General features: G+C 39.3%; 1 protein-coding gene across 2 annotated transcripts in view; it reads right to left on the bottom strand.

The window, feature by feature from the left end:
• The window catches only part of rabgap1l (RAB GTPase activating protein 1-like), a 423,532-nt gene that overhangs the window by 114,624 nt on the left and 289,795 nt on the right, over positions 1–19,113 (bottom strand). For both annotated transcript variants that reach the window (XM_088598822.1, XM_088598823.1), the window contains exon 17: positions 291–434. In XM_088598822.1, coding sequence (XP_088454948.1) covers positions 291–434 — 144 coding nt within the window. The remainder of the gene's footprint in view (positions 1–290; positions 435–19,113) is intronic.

The following is a 19,113-nucleotide window of genomic DNA, read 5'->3' as shown; positions in this document are numbered from 1 at the left end:
GGCCTGCTGTGATCTCCCTGCTGCGCAGTTCTGTAGTTTAAATGTGATGGTCTCCATTAGCTAACAGGAGACCAGTGTAAGAAAACCAGCTGGTGTTCCTGTTGCTAATTCCTGCTGTCTGGATTGTGCAGATTCTCAGTTATTAATTATCAGTCCAACCTCTCAAACCTGCCAAACATATCTATAAATAGTTACAATGGAGAGATACACTATAGTATAATTTTGTTCCTTATGGTCCTGTCCTGAATAGTCTGTTCAAAAACCACCCATATCGAGTATAAGTTTCTCACCTCATACAGAAGCAGGTCAGTGATGTGGAAGACCATGCACAGGGGGAATTTGGCAGTGAAGAGAGTGAGGAACCATTGGGAGGCGTACATGTGGACCTCCAGACCTATGCCCATGAAGTGGCTGTGCAGGTCAGGGATCTGCTCCTGCACGAGTAAAGGAAGAAAACACAGAATATCAGCTTCCTCGTTATACTACTCCTGCTGCAGAGAACAGCACATAAAAGAGGGACATGTCCACAAGTGCAGACTCAAGACCAGGGCTGTCAACCTCAATGCCCAGATCGCGTCTTGTTTTTCTTTCCAGCTTCAGTTCCTAATCATATCCTCTCAATGTACAGGTCCACTGTATATCAATATATCCACTCAATGTACATATACAGCATTTACTTCGATCAATAATCTGACAATTTCACATGAAGAGATCCAAGGCCTCCAAATACTAAGTATGATGCCCCTGTGGTATCACTTTAATGTAAAACTTTATGTCTTACTTACCAAAGACCTAGAGAAATCCTGAATAGACCTGAAATAAAACACCTAAAATGACAAATATAGGAAACCTGGAAATCTAAATCTTAAGGAAAATTGATTTTACACAAGATTAAATCTCCTTTCCTGAAACTTACACTAATGAGTGGGAACTAATTTCCATATTCTAAAAATGCATCACTTAAATTAGAAAGAATATTAGCCTGAGGATTCCACAATATAGGAAATCAGAATTTATACAGAATATAAACAATATACAGATGCAGCCATTCAAAATGGGTGAGGTATTTCGCGGCATACCGCGACACGCCCACCGGGGTATCACGCAGTTCACGTGTGTCACGTGACTAACTATCCGGCGTCGCCTTGTAAAACTGCCAGGGGGAGCTTAACCTCTCATGTACAGCATTTGAGCCTTTAATTTTGAACTGTGTATTACAGCATGTTAATCATCAGTCATTAAAATGTTGGTATATTTTATGAAAGCAAGATTGCTCAGTTGGACAAAAGTACACAACCTACCTTTATCAGAAATATTTATGCATCAAAGCCTTTACTGAAGATATTACTAATAGTATTAATAATGGATGACTTTGGACAAGCTGTATACTCAAAGTATAATTTATTTAGCACATTTGTACAAGCACTTGGAATCTGTCCAAGCCATACTTTGTCAGGCATTTTGTTTTACTTCAACGGGCATAAAAACTTCCTTGCTTTTAACAGGGCGTTTCATAATTTCTAACTACGAAAATGATTTAAAATGCGACACCTATCATTCAACTAGAGCTTAAAATATCACAAGGATCCTCAAGAGCACAGCAAAGAGTGTATTAAAAGACACTTGTATTTAACAACGCTTTCTTTTCCGTATACCAGATTTTATGGAACCACTTCAGAGGGGTGTTCCAGGAATCGGCACTTTAAAGAAAAAAATACACACCAGTATTCCATTTCTCCCTAAACATTGTAAGCTTCGAAGTCTTTAACTAACGTGATACCGGAGTCAACAAGCATACTTTTAGAATTTGATTTAAAGGGAATATAATATGGAATCGCGTATCTCAAGAATTTAATAACGGTATGATTATATCCGTGTACTGCGACAGGGCTTTGTAGGGCTGTTTCGCCTGCCTGTTCATGCGAGCTGTCTTGTAGCCTACTGGTCTAGGTGCGTGACTACCAACTGGCAGGTTGTGTGTTTGAATCCAGCTGGTGCTGGACTTTTCATTTTTATTTATTTATTTTTTAATCGCGTAACATAAACATATTACCGTATGCAAATGTTGTAGTTCGTCTTGAAAAAATGTTACGAGTACATCATCTATCAACAATTACACAGGTTCTGTTTCCATATTGCGGATTTTGGTTGTGTGTTACTGTAGTTTCCTGACTCCCATGTCACATGGTCTGTGATTGAAACCTGTAAAACCGGTTTAATTCGTCACAGCCAGCACTCTTCAGGTGTGAGGGTTTTCTGCTCAGAATGAAACGCTAAAATGTTTGTGTATATTCTAATGGTAGTGGGGGCAGGGTGTGTGGGAACAGGTTTGGTTGAAATTGCATTGAAGATCTATGTTCTTCACACCTGAAACATTTTCTCTGAAAGCATTTTCTTCGCAGTTTAACCGATCTTGTTACAGCATGTTACAGTTTACTATTATTAACCATATTAATTTTAAGTGCTTCATGTAAAATCTTGTAAAAATATATTTTCATTGTTCAAATATACATTAAGTCTGACTATCATATAATAAGTTAAATACAAAACTAAAGAAAAAATAGGGTTAAATATAATTCAAAATATTTTGCTAACAATGTTAACTGTTTATGAATAATAAAATGTATTAACTAAGGAGTAGGATGGCACAGTTGTTAGTATGTTTTTTGTTTTGTTTCTTTTTCATAAATACAACAGTAGTACCTGATGTCTCAGTGGCTTTCAAAATTAAATTATGCATGCATACCCTGTGAACTAGAAAGATAACTAAGATATCCATCCATTATATTCCATAATATCCATGAAATATATGGCGCTGAAATATGTGTGACGCAGTGGTGGCCTGACACGGTGAGGTGCCCTGGGAGCTGTATGATGCAGTGGTGGCCTGGCACGGTGAGGTGCGCTTGCAGCTATGTGACGCAGTGGTGGCCTGGCACGGTGCGGTGCGCTGGCAGCTGTGTGATGCAGTGGTGGTCGGGTATGTAGAGGTGCACTGGCAGCTGTGTGTTGTGACGCAGTGGTGGCCTGGCACGGTGAGGTGCGCTGGCAGCTGTGTGATGCAGTGGTGGCCTGGCACGGTGAGGTGCGCTGACAGCTGTGTGATGCAGTGGTGGTCGGGTATGTAGAGGTGCACTGGCAGCTGTGTGTTGTGACGCAGTGGTGGCCTGGCACGGTGAGGTGCGCTGGCAGCTGTGTGATGCAGTGGTGGCCTGGCACGGTGAGGTGCGCTGACAGCTGTGTGGTTTGACACAGCTGGTGGCATGGCACGGTGAGGTGCGCTGGCATCTGTGTGATGCAGTGGTGGCCTGGCACGGTGAGGTGCGCTGGCAGCTGTGTGATGCAGTAGTGGTCGGGTATGTAGAGGTGCACTGGCAGCTGTGTGGTGTGACGCTGTGGTGGCCTGGCACGGTGAGGTGCGCTGGCAGCTGTGTGATGCAGTGGTGGCCTGGCACGGTGAGGTGCGCTGGCAGCTGGGTGATGCAGTGGTGGCCTGGCACGGTGAGGTGCGCTGGCAGCTGTGTGGTGTGACGCAGTGGTGGAAATGTTCACCATGTTACACCATGCTGAAAATGTTTGTACCAGACTTTTTTGAGGCCTGTTTAATTGTGTCTGAAGTCTGATGTTGTAACTTTTATTGTTAAAAAGATCCATGAAAATGTCACTTCTAAAGTTAGCTGGTACTGTTGGTATTGTAAGTGGCAAGTAGAGCTCATATTTTAGATTTTGTGTAGTTGCTAGCGTTGAACTGTGTGTTGGATGCACATGAATATATTCATTATATGCCAGCGCACCTCACCGTTCCAGGCCACCACTGCGTCACAACACACAGCTGCCAGTGCACCTCTACATACCCGACCACCACTGCATCACACAGCTGCCAGCGCACCTCACCGTGCCAGGCCACCACTGCATCACACAGATGCCAGCGCACCTCACCGTACCAGGCCACCACTGTGTCACACCACACAGCTGCCAGCGCACTTCACCGTGCCAGGCCACCACTGCGTCACACCACACAGCTGCCAGCGCACCTCACGGTGCCAGGCCACCACTGCATCACCCACCTGCCAGCGCACCTCACCGTGCCCGACCACCACTGCATCACACAGATGCCAGCGCACCTCACCGTGCCCGGCCACCAGCTGCGTCAAACCACACAGCTGCCAGCGCACTTCACCGTGCCAGGCCACCACTGCGTCACACCACACAGCTGCCAGCGCACCTCACCGTACCAGGCCACCACTGCGTCACACCACACAGCTGCCAGCGCACTTCACCGTGCCAGGCCACCACTGCGTCACACCACACAGCTGCCAGCGCACCTCACGGTGCCAGGCCACCACTGCATCACCCACCTGCCAGCACACCTCACCGTGCCAGGCCACCACTGCATCATACAGCTGCCAGGGCACCACTGCGTAACACCACATAGCTGCCAGCGCACCTCACCATGCCAGACCATCACTGAGTCAGAGATTAAATAAAACCTCACTCGCACCAAACAAATTTATATTTCTAAATATCACAACATGATCGAATTTAAGTCATTTTAATAACAATGAATAGTCACCTAGGCGTTACAATATAAACATTTATATTGATTTAAATAACGTTTTGATTTAAATCGCAAATGCGGGTTTAAATATATGTGTTTTTTGATTCACAATCAGACAAATGCAACATAAATTGATATCTTTGTCTTCTAAGTATCTTAATAAACTTTCAGCATAGCTTTCTCCCCGTTTAGATTTATTTTGGGATCAAACGTGGAAAGATTAGATTGTAATCGTTTTTATTTTTTACATACATTTTAGAAAAGTGTAATCTATGCTAAAAAGTTGTACACCACCTGCTATAAAGATACATATTGTAATACTTTCGGGTTCGGATAGGACAGAAACTCAGACTTGCGGAGTTAAAGCAAGTTAAAGCCTTGATTTTATATATCACCTTTAAAAGTGGAATCTCAAAACAAAGTAAATACCCAACACTGATTGTACCCATCTGTAATGCTAATAAAGCACCTTGAATTGAATTGAATTGAGGGAGAGAGGGGGGGGAGGGCGAGCGAGAGAGCCAGGACAGACAGGCAAATAAGATACACTCCACAGACATTCACAACAGCGACATATCATAAAACGTTTGCACATATAGTTAAGTTATTACTTGGTTTTCAAAGTGCAATGAAATACAATATTGTTGTTGTTGCTGTTTTTATCCTGTAAAGCGTTTTGAGAAGCCACCTTTAAAGGCGATATATAAAAGCGCTGATTCTTATGGAATGTGTTCCACCGGGGATTCAATTTTTTTTTTACTTTTTTTTAATCGCGTATCTAAGGAAATAGCAGTATAACTTTGTTCATGCACAAACAGTGGCATGTTACATTATTCATTTGGGTGTCTCCTCTTGCCAGAAAGCTCTAAATTGCATTTTGAGTGCGGTTTTTGACTTTTTCTAAATTGCAAACCATAAATAAAGCTGATACAGTTTAGACTTTGAATTATTTTAAACTGTATTACAGCAGCACAATGGACAATGCAATGTAAATTGCAAAAATGCACTTGGAATCTGTCAAAGCCCTACTTTGTCAGGCATTTTCTTTTACTGCAACGGACATAAAAACTCCTTTGCTTTTAACAGAGCGTTTCAAAATTTCTAACTACGAAAATTATTTAAACTGCGACACTTATCATTCAACCAGAGCTCGAAATATCACAAGGACCCTCAAGAGCACAGCAAAGATTGTATTAAAAGAATCGCATATCTAAAGAAATTAATAAGATATAATTATATTCGTGTACTGCGACAGGGCTGTGTAGGACTGTTTCACCTCTCTCTTCATGTGACTCTATTCAAAAGCCATTTAGCAAAGAGGGGATGAGAAGAGTGACAAACTAGTATACTTTAGATCTTTTTTTCTGAACCGGGGAAAATCTGATCATGTTTCTCTAAAACAATAATAAAAAACATTATTTTACATATCACCTTTAAAAGTGGCATCTCAAAGCAATACAGTAGATGGAAAAACAGTTAAAAGGACCAAAGTAAATACCAGACAAATGCAAACGCGTTTTTCATAAAATGCTTTTATTCATTCAGCAGAGAGTGAGAGGGACATCCAGCAGAGAGAGACACACACACCGGTTTTCATTGACAAAAAGTAATTGTTTTTTTACATTCCTCTTGTCTACCAGGAATGTTTTGTTTGTGGACAGACTGTTAGACTAGAGGAAAAGAGCGCCTCCTTCTACGAAGCATTCCGTTGATCAGATCACAAATTCTTTTCCAGTCGCACGAAGTAAGGGTTGAGAATCTCCGATTCACCATGCTACTAATGGTTTCCCGGAGATTGCAAGGCAACCCAGTAAATTTCAAAAGTCACAGGATTTCGAAAACCGAGGGCGGCGTAGCGGTTGGCTCTTGCTTTCCCCTCCAATGAAAGGCAGGTTCCTTTTGCCGAAGTCGGGAGACATCAGAGGCTTGCCACACCCAGACTGTTAAACCAACACATTAGGACGTCAAAGGCCATTGAGGAGCCGGGCGCAACAATTGTTTTGTCCCTTGATTTACTGATCTGCATTAATTACAGAAATCGAGTTCCTGCTCTTTGCAGACGACCTGGTCCTGCTGTCGCCCACAGAACAGAGGCTGCGGCAGAACCTGTCACTGCTAGAGCAGCACTGTCAGACCTGGGCGCTGACAGTCAATCTGGACAAGACCAGAGTTATGGTTTTCCAGAAAAAAAGCCAGACCTCAGGGAAACAGGTACAAATTCGCACTTAACAACAACACATTAACACCTAACAACGGTAGCAGGGCCGAATTAGGCCAGTACCCACTATTGTTAAACATACAGAAAAGAATATTAAAGTATTGGCTTTAGTGTTAGCCATACAGAACATTAAAGTGCCCCTTTCCATTCAGCGGGTGTCTGAGGCGCTGTGTCCTATCTTCTGACAGTCGCTGTTGTGAATGTCTGTAGAGTGTATCTTATTTTTAGTACTATATTTTTATATTATATTCCCTATTAATCAAACTCTAAGAGTATGTATCGGCTTGTCCCCCCCTCCCACCCCTCTCTGTGTACAGTAGAGCCTCCTGTCCATCCAGCACATGTCCACAGACATTCACAACAGGGACATATTATAAAACGTTTGCACATATAGTTAAATTATTAGTTGTTTTTCAGGAAGTTAAAAAAAACACTTGAATTACTTATCCAGTCTCTCGAAATAAAGTTATTTTTCAAGCAATGCAACAAACGTCGGGCAATGTGTTTTTTTTTAATCCAACATTGACAGCCACATCTTAAATCTTGTCAGTCAGCTCTTTTTTCTCTATTTGAATTGTGGCGATTCAAACAACCTGGGATAACAAGTGGTCTCAAAGTCACCGAGCTCACAGAGCTTCAACAACAGATGACAATTCCCTTAATCCTTCCTTAGTCTTCCTGAAATTGTCGGATTATGAGTGAATAAAAGCATCTTATTAAAAACACGTTTGCGTTTGTTTGGGAGCTATATTATGTATTTTTCATATGTAAGATATAGTGATGTGTTCCCGCTTACACATCGCACGACTTTAAAAGCTAGAAAAACAGGTTTCGATTCACATTATCTGGCGAGCCTTGTTTTGTCAAAGGACAGCACAAAAAAACAGACAATACACGGGGATCATTGTGTGGTACAGAGTGGAGCTCAGTCACTCCAAACAAGTAGCAAAGAGAGAAGAATAAACAGTTGATTTAAGGACGCTCTGTCAAAGTGCAATGAAATACAATATTGTTGTTGTTGCTGTTATTGTTGTTTTTATCCTGTAAAGCGTTTTGAGAAGCCACCTTTAAAGGCAATATATAAAAGCGCTGATTCTTATGGAATGTGTTCCGCCGGGGATTCAAAAAATTTTATTATTTGTTTTAATCGCGTATCCAATTAAATAGCAGTATAACCTTTATGTGATATCACCTTAAGGACAGCACATACAGATGCAGCCATTCAAAATGGGTGAGGTATTTCGCGGCATACCCCGGTGGGCGTGTCGCGGTATCACGCGGTGTCACGTGGTGTCACGTATCATTTGACGCTCTGCCGGAAACTATCCGGCGTCGCCTTGTAAAACCGCCAGGGGGAGCTTAACCTCTCATTTACAGCATTTGAGCCTTTAATTTTGAACTGTGTATTACAGCATGTTAATCATCAGTCATTAAAATGTTGGCATATTTTATGAAAGCGAGATTGCTCAGTTGGACAAAAGTACACAACCTACCTTTATCAGAAATATTTATGCATCAAAGCCTTTACTGAAGATATTACTAATAGTATTAATAATGGATGACTTTGGACAAGCTGTATACTCAAAGTATAATTTCTTTAGCACATTTGTACAAGCACTTGGAATCTGTCCAAGCCATACTTTGTCAGGCATTTTGTTTTACTTCAACGGGCATAAAAACTTCCTTGCTTTTAACAGGGCGTTTCATAATTTCTAACTACGAAAATGATTTAAAATGCGACACCTATCATTCAACTAGAGCTTAAAATATCACAAGGATCCTCAAGAGCACAGCAAAGAGTGTATTAAGAGACACTTGTATTTATCAATGCTTTCTTTTCCATATACCAGATTTTATGGAACCACTTCAGAGGGGTGTCAGCCAGTCAGATTCCAGGAATCGGCACTTTAAAGGAAAAATATTCCATTTCTCCCTAACGATTTTAAGCATCGAAGTATTTAACTAGCATGTGAAATAGCGTGTGAAAAAGTGGTAGTTTTAAGCTTTTCTGCTAATATAATATGGAATCGCGTATCTAAAGAATTCGTGTGCTGCGACAGGGCTGTGTAGGGCTGTTTCGCCTGCCTGTTCATGCGAGCTGTCTTGTAGCCTACTGGTCTAGGTGCGTGACTACCAACTGGCAGATTGTGTGTTCGAATCCAGCTGGTGCTGGACTTTTCATTTTTATTTATTTATTTTTTAATCGCGTAACATAAACATATTACCGTATGCAAACTGTACTGTATACAGAATGTATATGTATATTTAATGTCTTAACTGTGCCCGTTTAAGTATTGAATATTCATATCTAATTTTACCACTGAAGGGAAATCTTAGTAGCTGAGCATAAAAAGAATAGGAGCATACTGCAACGCGTGTGAAGGCCATAACCGATATTAATTTTGGAACATAAACATACAGTATATGACTGGTCTCGGTACTTTAAAGAAAACATACACGAAACATGGTTTCATTATGACCAGAATCGGTCTTGAGATATTTTTAACTTGATTTACAGTATTTGAGAGGTATGTCTTAACACCGATACTACAGTGCTTAAGTACTGCTCACGTATATGTTTCTAGGTTTATATTATGCATTTCATAAGGTCAAATTACTTTTGAGCAACTAATAAGAAGCGCGAAACGGTATGCGTTTTAGTTTCGTTTTGTGCTGGGACCCGTGGATTGATTAGAGATATCAAGTACATACAAGTCATTTTTTAAATGTTGTAGTTCGTCTTGTAAAAATGTTACGAGTACATCATCTATCAACAATTACACAGGTTCTGTTTCCATATTGCGGATTTTGGTTACGTAATATTATTTTCTAGATTTCACGTTGTGAATATATGATTTGGGCAAACAGAGCCGCAAAGAAGTACATTATAGGTTGTTGTTTTTTTTCAGTTTTATCTAGAACAAGCGATGCTTAAACCTTTGTCTGATTCTTGTGAAACTATCCACACGACAGTTACAGTACCTAGGAGTTGACTTCAGTGATGTCACTGATGGGATGTTTCTAAAAATCCATCCTCTGTAAAACGTCTTCTCTAGTTGTCCTGCATATGTATTCGCTAATGAAGCTGTGTGTTCTGAGCCTGGATCTCTACATTTCTGTATGAACCAGCTTAGAGGGCTAAAGACAGCTTGTGTTTAAATTGAGTGTAAGGCAATTTATGCTTCTAAAGTCATGGTCAGCATTTATTATTGTACTGTGCTGTAAACTTGTTCTGTGCCAAGTCACATTATTTTATAGCGTTTTTATAGCGTTATCAAATCCGGTGGCGCTGTGTGTTAGTTTCCTGACTCCCATGTCACATGGTCTGTGATTGAAACCTGTAAAACCGATTTAATTCGTCACAGCCAGCACTCTGGTTGTAAAGTAGAAGCAGGCGAGATTTCCAGCGAAACCCCCCCCCCCCCCCCCTTCTTCAGGTGTGAGGGTCTTCTGCTCAGAATGAAACGCTAAAATGTAATGTAGGCTCTGAATGGGTTCAATTATGATTTGGGCTTGATTAAGGTCGCTGCCTTTCATCTAAAACCCTACTTGAATCCTTCTAAACTAAAAATCAGTGTTAGTGAGTTCTAAATAAAGAGCTATCCAGGTAACAGTGAAACGGGCGGACAGTCTGGGGAGATCACCCGTTTTCCATGTAAATAGTTCCGCACCCCTTGGTGTTTCTCTCGCTCTCTCTCGGGTCACCTGATCATTAGCTCGAAAGATTTGAGTGCTTTGTGTATATTCTAATGGTAGTGGGGGCAGGGTGTGTGGGAACAGGTTTGGTTGAAATTGCATTGGAGATCTATGTTCATCACACCTGAAACATTTTCTCTGAAAGCATTTTCTTCGCAGTTTAACCGATCTTGTTACAGCATGTTACAGTTTACTATTATTAACCATATTAATTTTAAGTGCTTAATGTAAAATCTTGTAAAAATATATTTTCATTGTTCAAATATACATTAAGTCTGACTATCATATAATAAGTTAAATACAAAACTAAAGAAAAAATAGGGTTAAATATAATTCAAAATATTTTGCTAACAATGTTAACTGTTTATGAATAATAAAATGTATTAACTAAGGAGTAGGATGGCACAGTTGTTAGTATGTTTTTTGTTTTGTTTCTTTTTCATAAATACAACAGAAGTACCTGATGGTAAGAAGAAGATAATTTGGGGAAAGCTGAGGAATACACTTATAACAAGAACACTTCCTAATGGGGTTAGGCATACTTTTGATGAAGATGATGAAGTTAACAGACTATATGTTTACATAGATACTGAAATAAGGATTGTATTCTAGATTATGTGTAGTTGCTGGCATTGAACTGTGTGTTGGATGCACATGAATTGAAGGAATGGGCAAACATAGCTGATGCGGATCCACAGAGCCAGCATATTAAGATGTTTATAATTAGAGGCAATTTGTTTAAATAACTAGGTATGGATACTGATGTGCAAGAGAGGTGGAAAGGCTGTTTCCTTAAGCCAGCACTATAAAATGTTTTATTCTCAGTGAGATGCTGCCATTTCATAGTGGGTTTCTGGGTTTCTTCAGTGCCTTTACTTCCATCCATTTCTAATCTCTTTATCCAGTACAGAGGATTTGGAGCCTATCCCAGTAAGCGACGGACACAAGGCAGAATACACCCTGGACATAGCACCAGTCCATCACAGGACAGACAGACACAAACACACACACACCAGGGCCAGTTTAAATCTAACCTCAGAACCTTTCTTTTCAGAGGACTTAGTGTCTGTATCTGCTTCATTTTCTAATTTTGGTAGCACCTCTAACTGCTTGTCTTTCTTATATGCATTTACTTTGTAATCTGTGGTCCTTTTATCTGTTTTTACATCTACTGTATTGCTTTGAGATGCCACCTTTAATGGTGATATATCAAATAAAGTTTTTTATTATTGTTATAGGGAAACATGATCAGATTTTCCCTGGTTCAGAAAAAAAGATCTAAAGTATACTAGTTTGTCACTCTTCTCATTCCCTTTGCTAAATGACTTTTCATACTAATCTGATCAATCTAACTGCCAGTTTTCTGTGCTTTCTCTATCCTGCTAGATTTGCAATTATTCTGAAAATTTTCATCTTGAAATAACTCATTTCTAAATACCTTTTTCACTGTTAACATCTTGCAGCAACTCTGCGACAAAATATACACTCTGACAGTTCATCCTGCTACCAACACTAAATAAAACAAATCTTAAGATTTCTATATTTATGTCTTTATTTAGTGGTTTCATTAGTGACAAAGGCTAAACCTTCTTGGAAAAATGTATTTTATGTGTTGCGGAAAAAACTGACTTGCTTTAACAAAATATGTTTACAAATCCTTTCACCTGGCATTTTCGTAGTTAGAAATTATGGAACGCTCTGATAAAAGCAAGGGAGTTTTTATGTCCGTTGCAGTTCTTTTGCAACATATAATTATATCGTTATTAATTTCTTGAGATACGCGATTCCATATTATATTCCCTTTTAATCAAATTCTAAAAGTATGCTTGTTGACTCCGGTATCGCGTTAGTTAAAGACTTCGATGCTTAAAATGTTTAGGGAGAAATGGAATACTGGTGTGTATGTTTTCTTTAAAGTACCGAGACCAGCCATATACTGTATGTTTAAGTTCCAAAATTAATATCGTTAATGGACTTCACACGCGTGCAGTATGCTCCTATTCTTTTTATGCTCAGGCACTAAGTAAAAGGAGATGCTTCATATTGCTTGACTAATTTTAAAAACTAAGTTATAAATGCAGACGCTCCCTCGGTGCGCTGCTCTGGTGCGTCGGCTCTTACACAGTGCCTGTCTGCCGTAAGCGTTACAATATACATACCCAACACTGCTTGTACCCATCTGTCATGCAAATAAAACACCTTGAATTGAATTGAATTGAGGGGAGAAGGGGGGAATACTAAAGCCAATACTGGCTCAATGGGCTTTGACGTGCTAATGCGTTGGTTTAACAGTCCGGGTGTGGCAGGCTTCCAATGTCAACTCGACTCGATTGGAAGACAATGAACGTATTTTAGCCCTAAATGAATTAATAGCAAACATGGTTTACATAAAATACATTTTTCCAAGAAAGTTTATAATAATACGATCTATAGTTGAAATCTGAGCCTACTTTAAAAATAAAGGAAAAGCATTTTCAGAGAGCAATCACGCTGTGTTTATGTAGAAAAAGCGATTAGGTTTATGAGCAATCTAATTACCTATTCGCTTAAAACGCTATATAAAATAAAGTTTATTTAGAGATGAATGATCAGTGTCACAGTTTAAATAATGGGAGTCAGGAAACTAACACACAGCGCCACCGGATTTAATAACGCAATAAAAACGCTATAAAATAATGTGACTAGGCACAGAAAAAGTTTACAGCACAGTACAATAATAAATGCTGACCATGACTTTAGAAGCATAAATTACCTTACACTCAATTTATACACAAGCTGTCTTTCTGTATGAACCTCTAAGCTGGTTCATACAGAAAATGTAGAAATGCATTAGCCTGATTATGATTAAAAAACACATAATTAAACACGCGTTTGCGATTTAAATCAGAACACGATTTAAATCAATATAAATGTTTATATTGTAACGCATACTGTCCAGCCTCCATTTCTCTATAAAAAATTACTCTGTTGCACACACACACAATAGAAGCAGGAACCGCTGTCAGAAGGAAAGATATGTTCAAAATATCGCAAATATCGATCATGTTGCGATATTTTGAAATATAAAAGTCAATTGATTGTCCATAATATCGCTTACCTATTTTTTCGAAGAAATGTTTGTTAAAAGAAAAGTCCAGCACCAGCTGGATTCGAACACACAACCTGCCAGATGGTAGTCACGCACCTAGACCAGTAGGCTACAAGACAGCTCGCATGAACAGGCAGGCGAAACAGCCCTACACAGCCCTGTCGCAGCACACGGATATAATCATACCGTTATTAAATTCTTGAGATACGCGATTCCATATTATATTCCCTTTTAATCAAATTCTAAAAGTATGCTTGTTGACTCCGGTATCACGTTAGTTAAAGACTTCGAAGCTTAAAATGTTTAGGGAGAAATGGAATACTGGTGTGTATTTTTTTCTTTAAAGTACCAAGACCAGCTATATACTGTATGTTTATGTTCCAAAATTAATATCGTTTATGGCCTTCACACGCGTTACAGTATGCTCCTATTCTTTTTATGCTCAGCTACTAAAATTTCCCTTTAGTAGTAAAATTCCATATAAATATTCAAAACTAAGCGGATTGAAATGTGCACAGTAAAGACATTAAATGATTAAATCTTTTCACTACCAACCAATGCACCACGAGTGCCCCTGTCGGTCATTTTGGCCAGCCAATCACTTGCCCTGCGGTGCCCTACGGTGCCCTGCGGGTTGGTTACTGCACCGCGGGTTTTTACCGCTCATTTTGAATGGCTGCATCTGTACAAGGGTTAATTGCACAATGAACCGCGCCAAGAAATTTAAAATAGTCTTCTTTAGGTGTGAGGGTAGGAGTGGATCGCAGCAGGCATAATCAGCAAATAAGGAAAAGAAAGAACAGGACAGGTGAGACGTGCATCCAGAGAGCGAGTGATCAGAAAAAGGGACAGCTGTTACGCCCAGGTTTTCGACGCAATTGTTTTAACTTGCTAATGCATCAGACACATTTCCTGGTGTCCTGGTATTAGCTCATCGAAATGGTGTAAGTTTTATCTGTACCATACCATACAGTATATAGGTACAGAATTCAAGCTGCACCACTGTTTCGCTTTGGTAAGGAGACGGACAATGGCCAAAATCACGAAGACTCTCTCACACCAAATAATGAAGATGAAAAGAAACGGGAAGTCAACACGGGACATTGTACAGCATTTGGCTTCGATGGACATCTTCGTTTCTGAAAGCACAGTGAGACGACATTATAAAGGGGAGAGGAGGCAGAGAGAATCTAAACCGAGGACGATTCAAAGGTAAATAACTTTCTAAAAATACTTTTCTTGCATGTAAATACAACTACGCACATTATTTTTAAAACTAACTGTTGATCTCTTTTTTTTTCAAGTCCTATTGTGCGAGCTATCGACAAACTGACTGATGAAAATGATGAGCTACCGGCGATGCAACTCCAAAGACGGCTATGGGCTGACCTCGGTGCGACCGTTAGTCCGACATCGATAAGAAGAGTGCGCAGGAGGCTTGGATGGAGATACAGAAAAACCAACACATGCCCCATGATAAGGCTAAAAAACAAAGAGGAAAGACTCAAACAAGCGCTTCAATGGATTGAACAGGGGGAGGCATTTCAGGGTGTACTTTTCACCAACGAAACAAAAGTGGCTCTGGAACAGTTTTCAACAATGTCATTTTGCAAAAAGGGGAGCAATGTGGACAAGCCAAAGCCCAAACATCCACTGAAGGTCTGTGGGGGTATATCTAGAAGAGGCCCGGGACCACTTCTTATTTTCGAAGGAATTATGGACCGTGAATTCTTTGAGTAAGTCGTGGTCACACAGCATGCCGCCCCATATATCAGGGAGCATTTTGGATCGAGGCACCGTCTCTTTCAAGACAACGATCCGAAACACACAGCAGCAAGGGCGAGGCTTGTAGCAGACGGAGTGAACTGGGTGAAAACTCCAGCCGAATCCCCAGATCTAAATCTGATAGAGATGGTTTGGCATTCGCTGAAAGACTACGTTCGGAAAACTGCTAAGCCTGTCACAAAGCAGGAACTGATCGATGCGATCTATAAATTCTGGGAGGAAGAACTGACCGAACAAAATTGTAACAATTTTATTAACAGGCTGTTTCGTGTTCTTCCTAGGATTGTTTACCGGGGCGGGGGACATTCGGGAATGTGAGTCTGAGAAAGACAGTCTCATGTTTGTGGACAGTCTGTCCACAAACAAAACATTCCTGTTAGACAAGAGGAATGTAAAAAAAAACAATTACTTTTTGTCAATGAAAACCTGTGTGTGTGTCTCTCTCTGCTGGATGTCTCTCTCTCTCTGCTGAATGAATAAAAGCATTTTATTAGAAACGCGTTTGTGTTTGTCTGGGTATTTACTTTGTAATCTGTGGTTTACATCTACTATATTGCTTTGAGATACCACTTTTAAAGGTGATATGTAAAATAAAGTTTTTTATTATTGTTATAAAGAAACATGATCAGATTTTCCCTGGTTCAGAAAAAAAGATCTGTGCTACACCTAACTTTCTTAATTCGATGTATTTAAAGCAGTGAACTACTGTAGGTGTAACATAACATTCAGAAATACAATCGAGAATAGTTTTGTGGTGTTTGTATAGATGAAACAAAATTAAAGACGATTAAAATCTGTAATCTTTCCACTTGTACTGTATGTCATCGGAAAATACAAGAAGTTTCTGCTTTGTGTAAGGATGGTATCAAAAAGTAATCTAAGTGGTGAGAAAGCTGTGCTCAATGTATTTAAGGGACTTAAAAGTAAAAGGAGATGCTTCATATTGCTTGACTAATTTTAAAAACTAAGTTATAAATGCAGACGCTCCCTCGGTGCCGCGCCAGGTGTAAATATCTTAATATACATTCGTCCCGGGTGGAGGCCGAAGAGCGCCCGGCTGGGGTGCGCGGGGAAGAGCAGGACAGGAGTGAAAGTGGTCAGGGCGGGGTTTAGGAAGGCCGCCGACCAGTGCGGCTGTCCCACAGTGAAGCGGGCGTACAGTCTGGGCAGGTATAGATTACACTTTTCTAAAACGTATTTGAACAATAAAAACGATTATAATCTAATCCTTCCATGTTTGATCCCAAAATCCCAAGAAAAATAAATCTAAATGGGGAGAAAGCTATGCTGAAAGTTTATTAAGATACTTAGAAGACAAAGATACTGTATCAATTTATGTTGCATTTGTCTAATTATGATTAAAAAAACACATATAATTAAACACGCGTTTGCGATTTAAATCAATATAAATGTTTATATTGTAACGCATACTGTCCAGCCTCCATTTCTATATAAAAATTTACTCTATTACAAATGTACAATTTGTTGATAATAGAAATGTTAGGTTCTCTAAAGCTTTGTGATAGTTGACCCACCCAGGCAGCAAAAGATCAGCTGCACTGGTAAGATGCAACACCGAAGATATGATTAATAACCTTTTAAATGTGAAGGGAGATCTGAAGGGATCCCCTCCCCCCCCCCCCACCGTTGTCAGAAGGGAAGAAGGTGACTATTAATTGTTATCAAAAATGACTTAGATTCGATCATGTTGTGATATTTTGAAATATAAAAGTCAATCGATTGTCCATAATATTGCTATTCTATTTTTTCAAGAAATGTTTGTTAAAAGAAAAGTCACAGCGCCAGCTGGATTTGAACACACAACCCGTGAGTTGGTAATCAGGCACGTAGACCAGTGGACTACAAGGGAAGTTGCATGAAAAGAGAGGTGAAACAGCCCTACACAGCCCTGTCGCAGTACACGAATATAATCATATAGTTATTAATTTCTTTAGATACGCGATTCCATATTATATTAGCAGGAAAGCTTAAAACGACCACTTTTTTACACGCTATTTCACATGTTACTTAAATACTTCAATGTTTAAAATGTTTAGGGAGAAATGGAATACCGATGTGTATTTTTTCTTTAAAGTACCGATTCCTGGAATCTGACTGGCTGAAACCCTTCTGAAGTGGTTCCATAATATCTGGTATACGGAAAAGAAAGCGTTGATAAAAAAGCCTGGATTCTCATGTATCTGATACAAGTATCTTTTAATACAGTCTTTTCTGTGCTCTTGAGGATCCTTGTGATATTTTGAGCTCTAGTTGAATGATAAGTGTCGCATTTTAAATCATTTTCGTAGTTAGAAATTATGAAACGCCCTGTTAAAAGCAAGGGAGTTTTATGTCCATTGAAGTAAAAGAAAATGCCTGACAAAGTAGGGCTTGGACAGATTCCAAGTGCTTGTACAAATGTGCTAAAGAAATTATACTTTGAGTATACAGCTTGTCCAAAGTCATTCATTATTAATACTATTAGTAATATCTTCGGTAAAGGCTTTGATGCATAAATATTTCTGATAAAGGTAGGTTGTGTACTTTTGTCCAACTGAGCAATCTTGCTTTCATAAAATATACCAACATTTTAATGACTGATGATTAACATGCTGTAATACACAGTTTAAATTTAAAAGCTCAAATGCTGTACATGAGAGGTTAAGCTTTATTGGCTCCTCCTGGCGGTTTTACAAGGTGATGCCGGATACTTTCTGATAATGATACACCTGATAATGAAATCACACATACAGATGCAGCCATTCAAAACGAGCAAGGTACACTGCGGTAAAACGCAGTGGGCGTGTAGCAACACAATGTGTCATATCGCGTCATACTGTAAAATACAGCAGTTATGATAATAGTATCCGGAATCACCGCCAATAAAGCTTAACCTCTCATGTACAGCATTTGAGCTGTCCAGAAAACGCCCGATTTCAAATCCTGATGAAGAAAAATATTTTTCCAAATAAGAATTTAACTTGTATACTCTTTAGACTTTTTAATTTAAACTGTGTATTACAGCATGTTAATCATTATACATTAAAAAGTTGGTATATTTTATAAAAGCTAGATTGCTCAGTTGGACAAAAGTACACAACCTACCACATTCATCATAAATATTGTAATTATGCAGAAATATTTTATGCATAAAAGTCTTTATGGAAGATATTACTAATAGTATTAATAATGAATGACCTTGGACTGGCTGTAAGCTCAAAGTATTACCGTGGTCCACTTTCTTTGTGACCGTCTTTGTAAACTAAAATACTTTGTTGATCCGATCACGCATTTGTTTCCAATCATACAAAGTAAGTCATGAGAATCTCCAATTCACCATGCCTTTCACATGCTCATAAAAGATATTAATTTAGGAACATAAACATTTTACTGTATGTAAACTGTACTGTATATGGCTGGTAGTTTAAAGAATAAATACACACCAGTATTCCATTTGTCCCTAAACACTTTAAGCATCAAAGTCTTTCATGTGGTTATTTCGGAAACATTTTTACGTGCTCCTTCTGACCATATTACTGTACCTTTATATACATTGTGAAAATTGATCGTTTTAACCTTTTCTGCGAATATGCTCGTTATCAGAGTAAGCAAAAGCATACTTTTAGAATTTGATTAATAGGGAATATAATATGGAATCGCGTATCTAAAGAAATTAATAACGATATCAGGTACTGTTGCACAAACAGTAGTATATGTTTGGCTGTGTATGGCTGTTTCACAACTTATCACGTGACTGAGTCAGTGGCG

This window comes from Lepisosteus platostomus, chromosome 11, assembly GCF_059453375.1.
Source record: "Lepisosteus platostomus isolate fLepPlt1 chromosome 11, fLepPlt1.hap1, whole genome shotgun sequence".
In the NCBI taxonomy this organism is placed as follows: domain Eukaryota; kingdom Metazoa; phylum Chordata; class Actinopteri; order Semionotiformes; family Lepisosteidae; genus Lepisosteus; species Lepisosteus platostomus.
The sequence above is the reverse complement of the archived record's forward strand: the minus strand, read 5'-3'. Positions and strand labels throughout refer to the sequence as shown.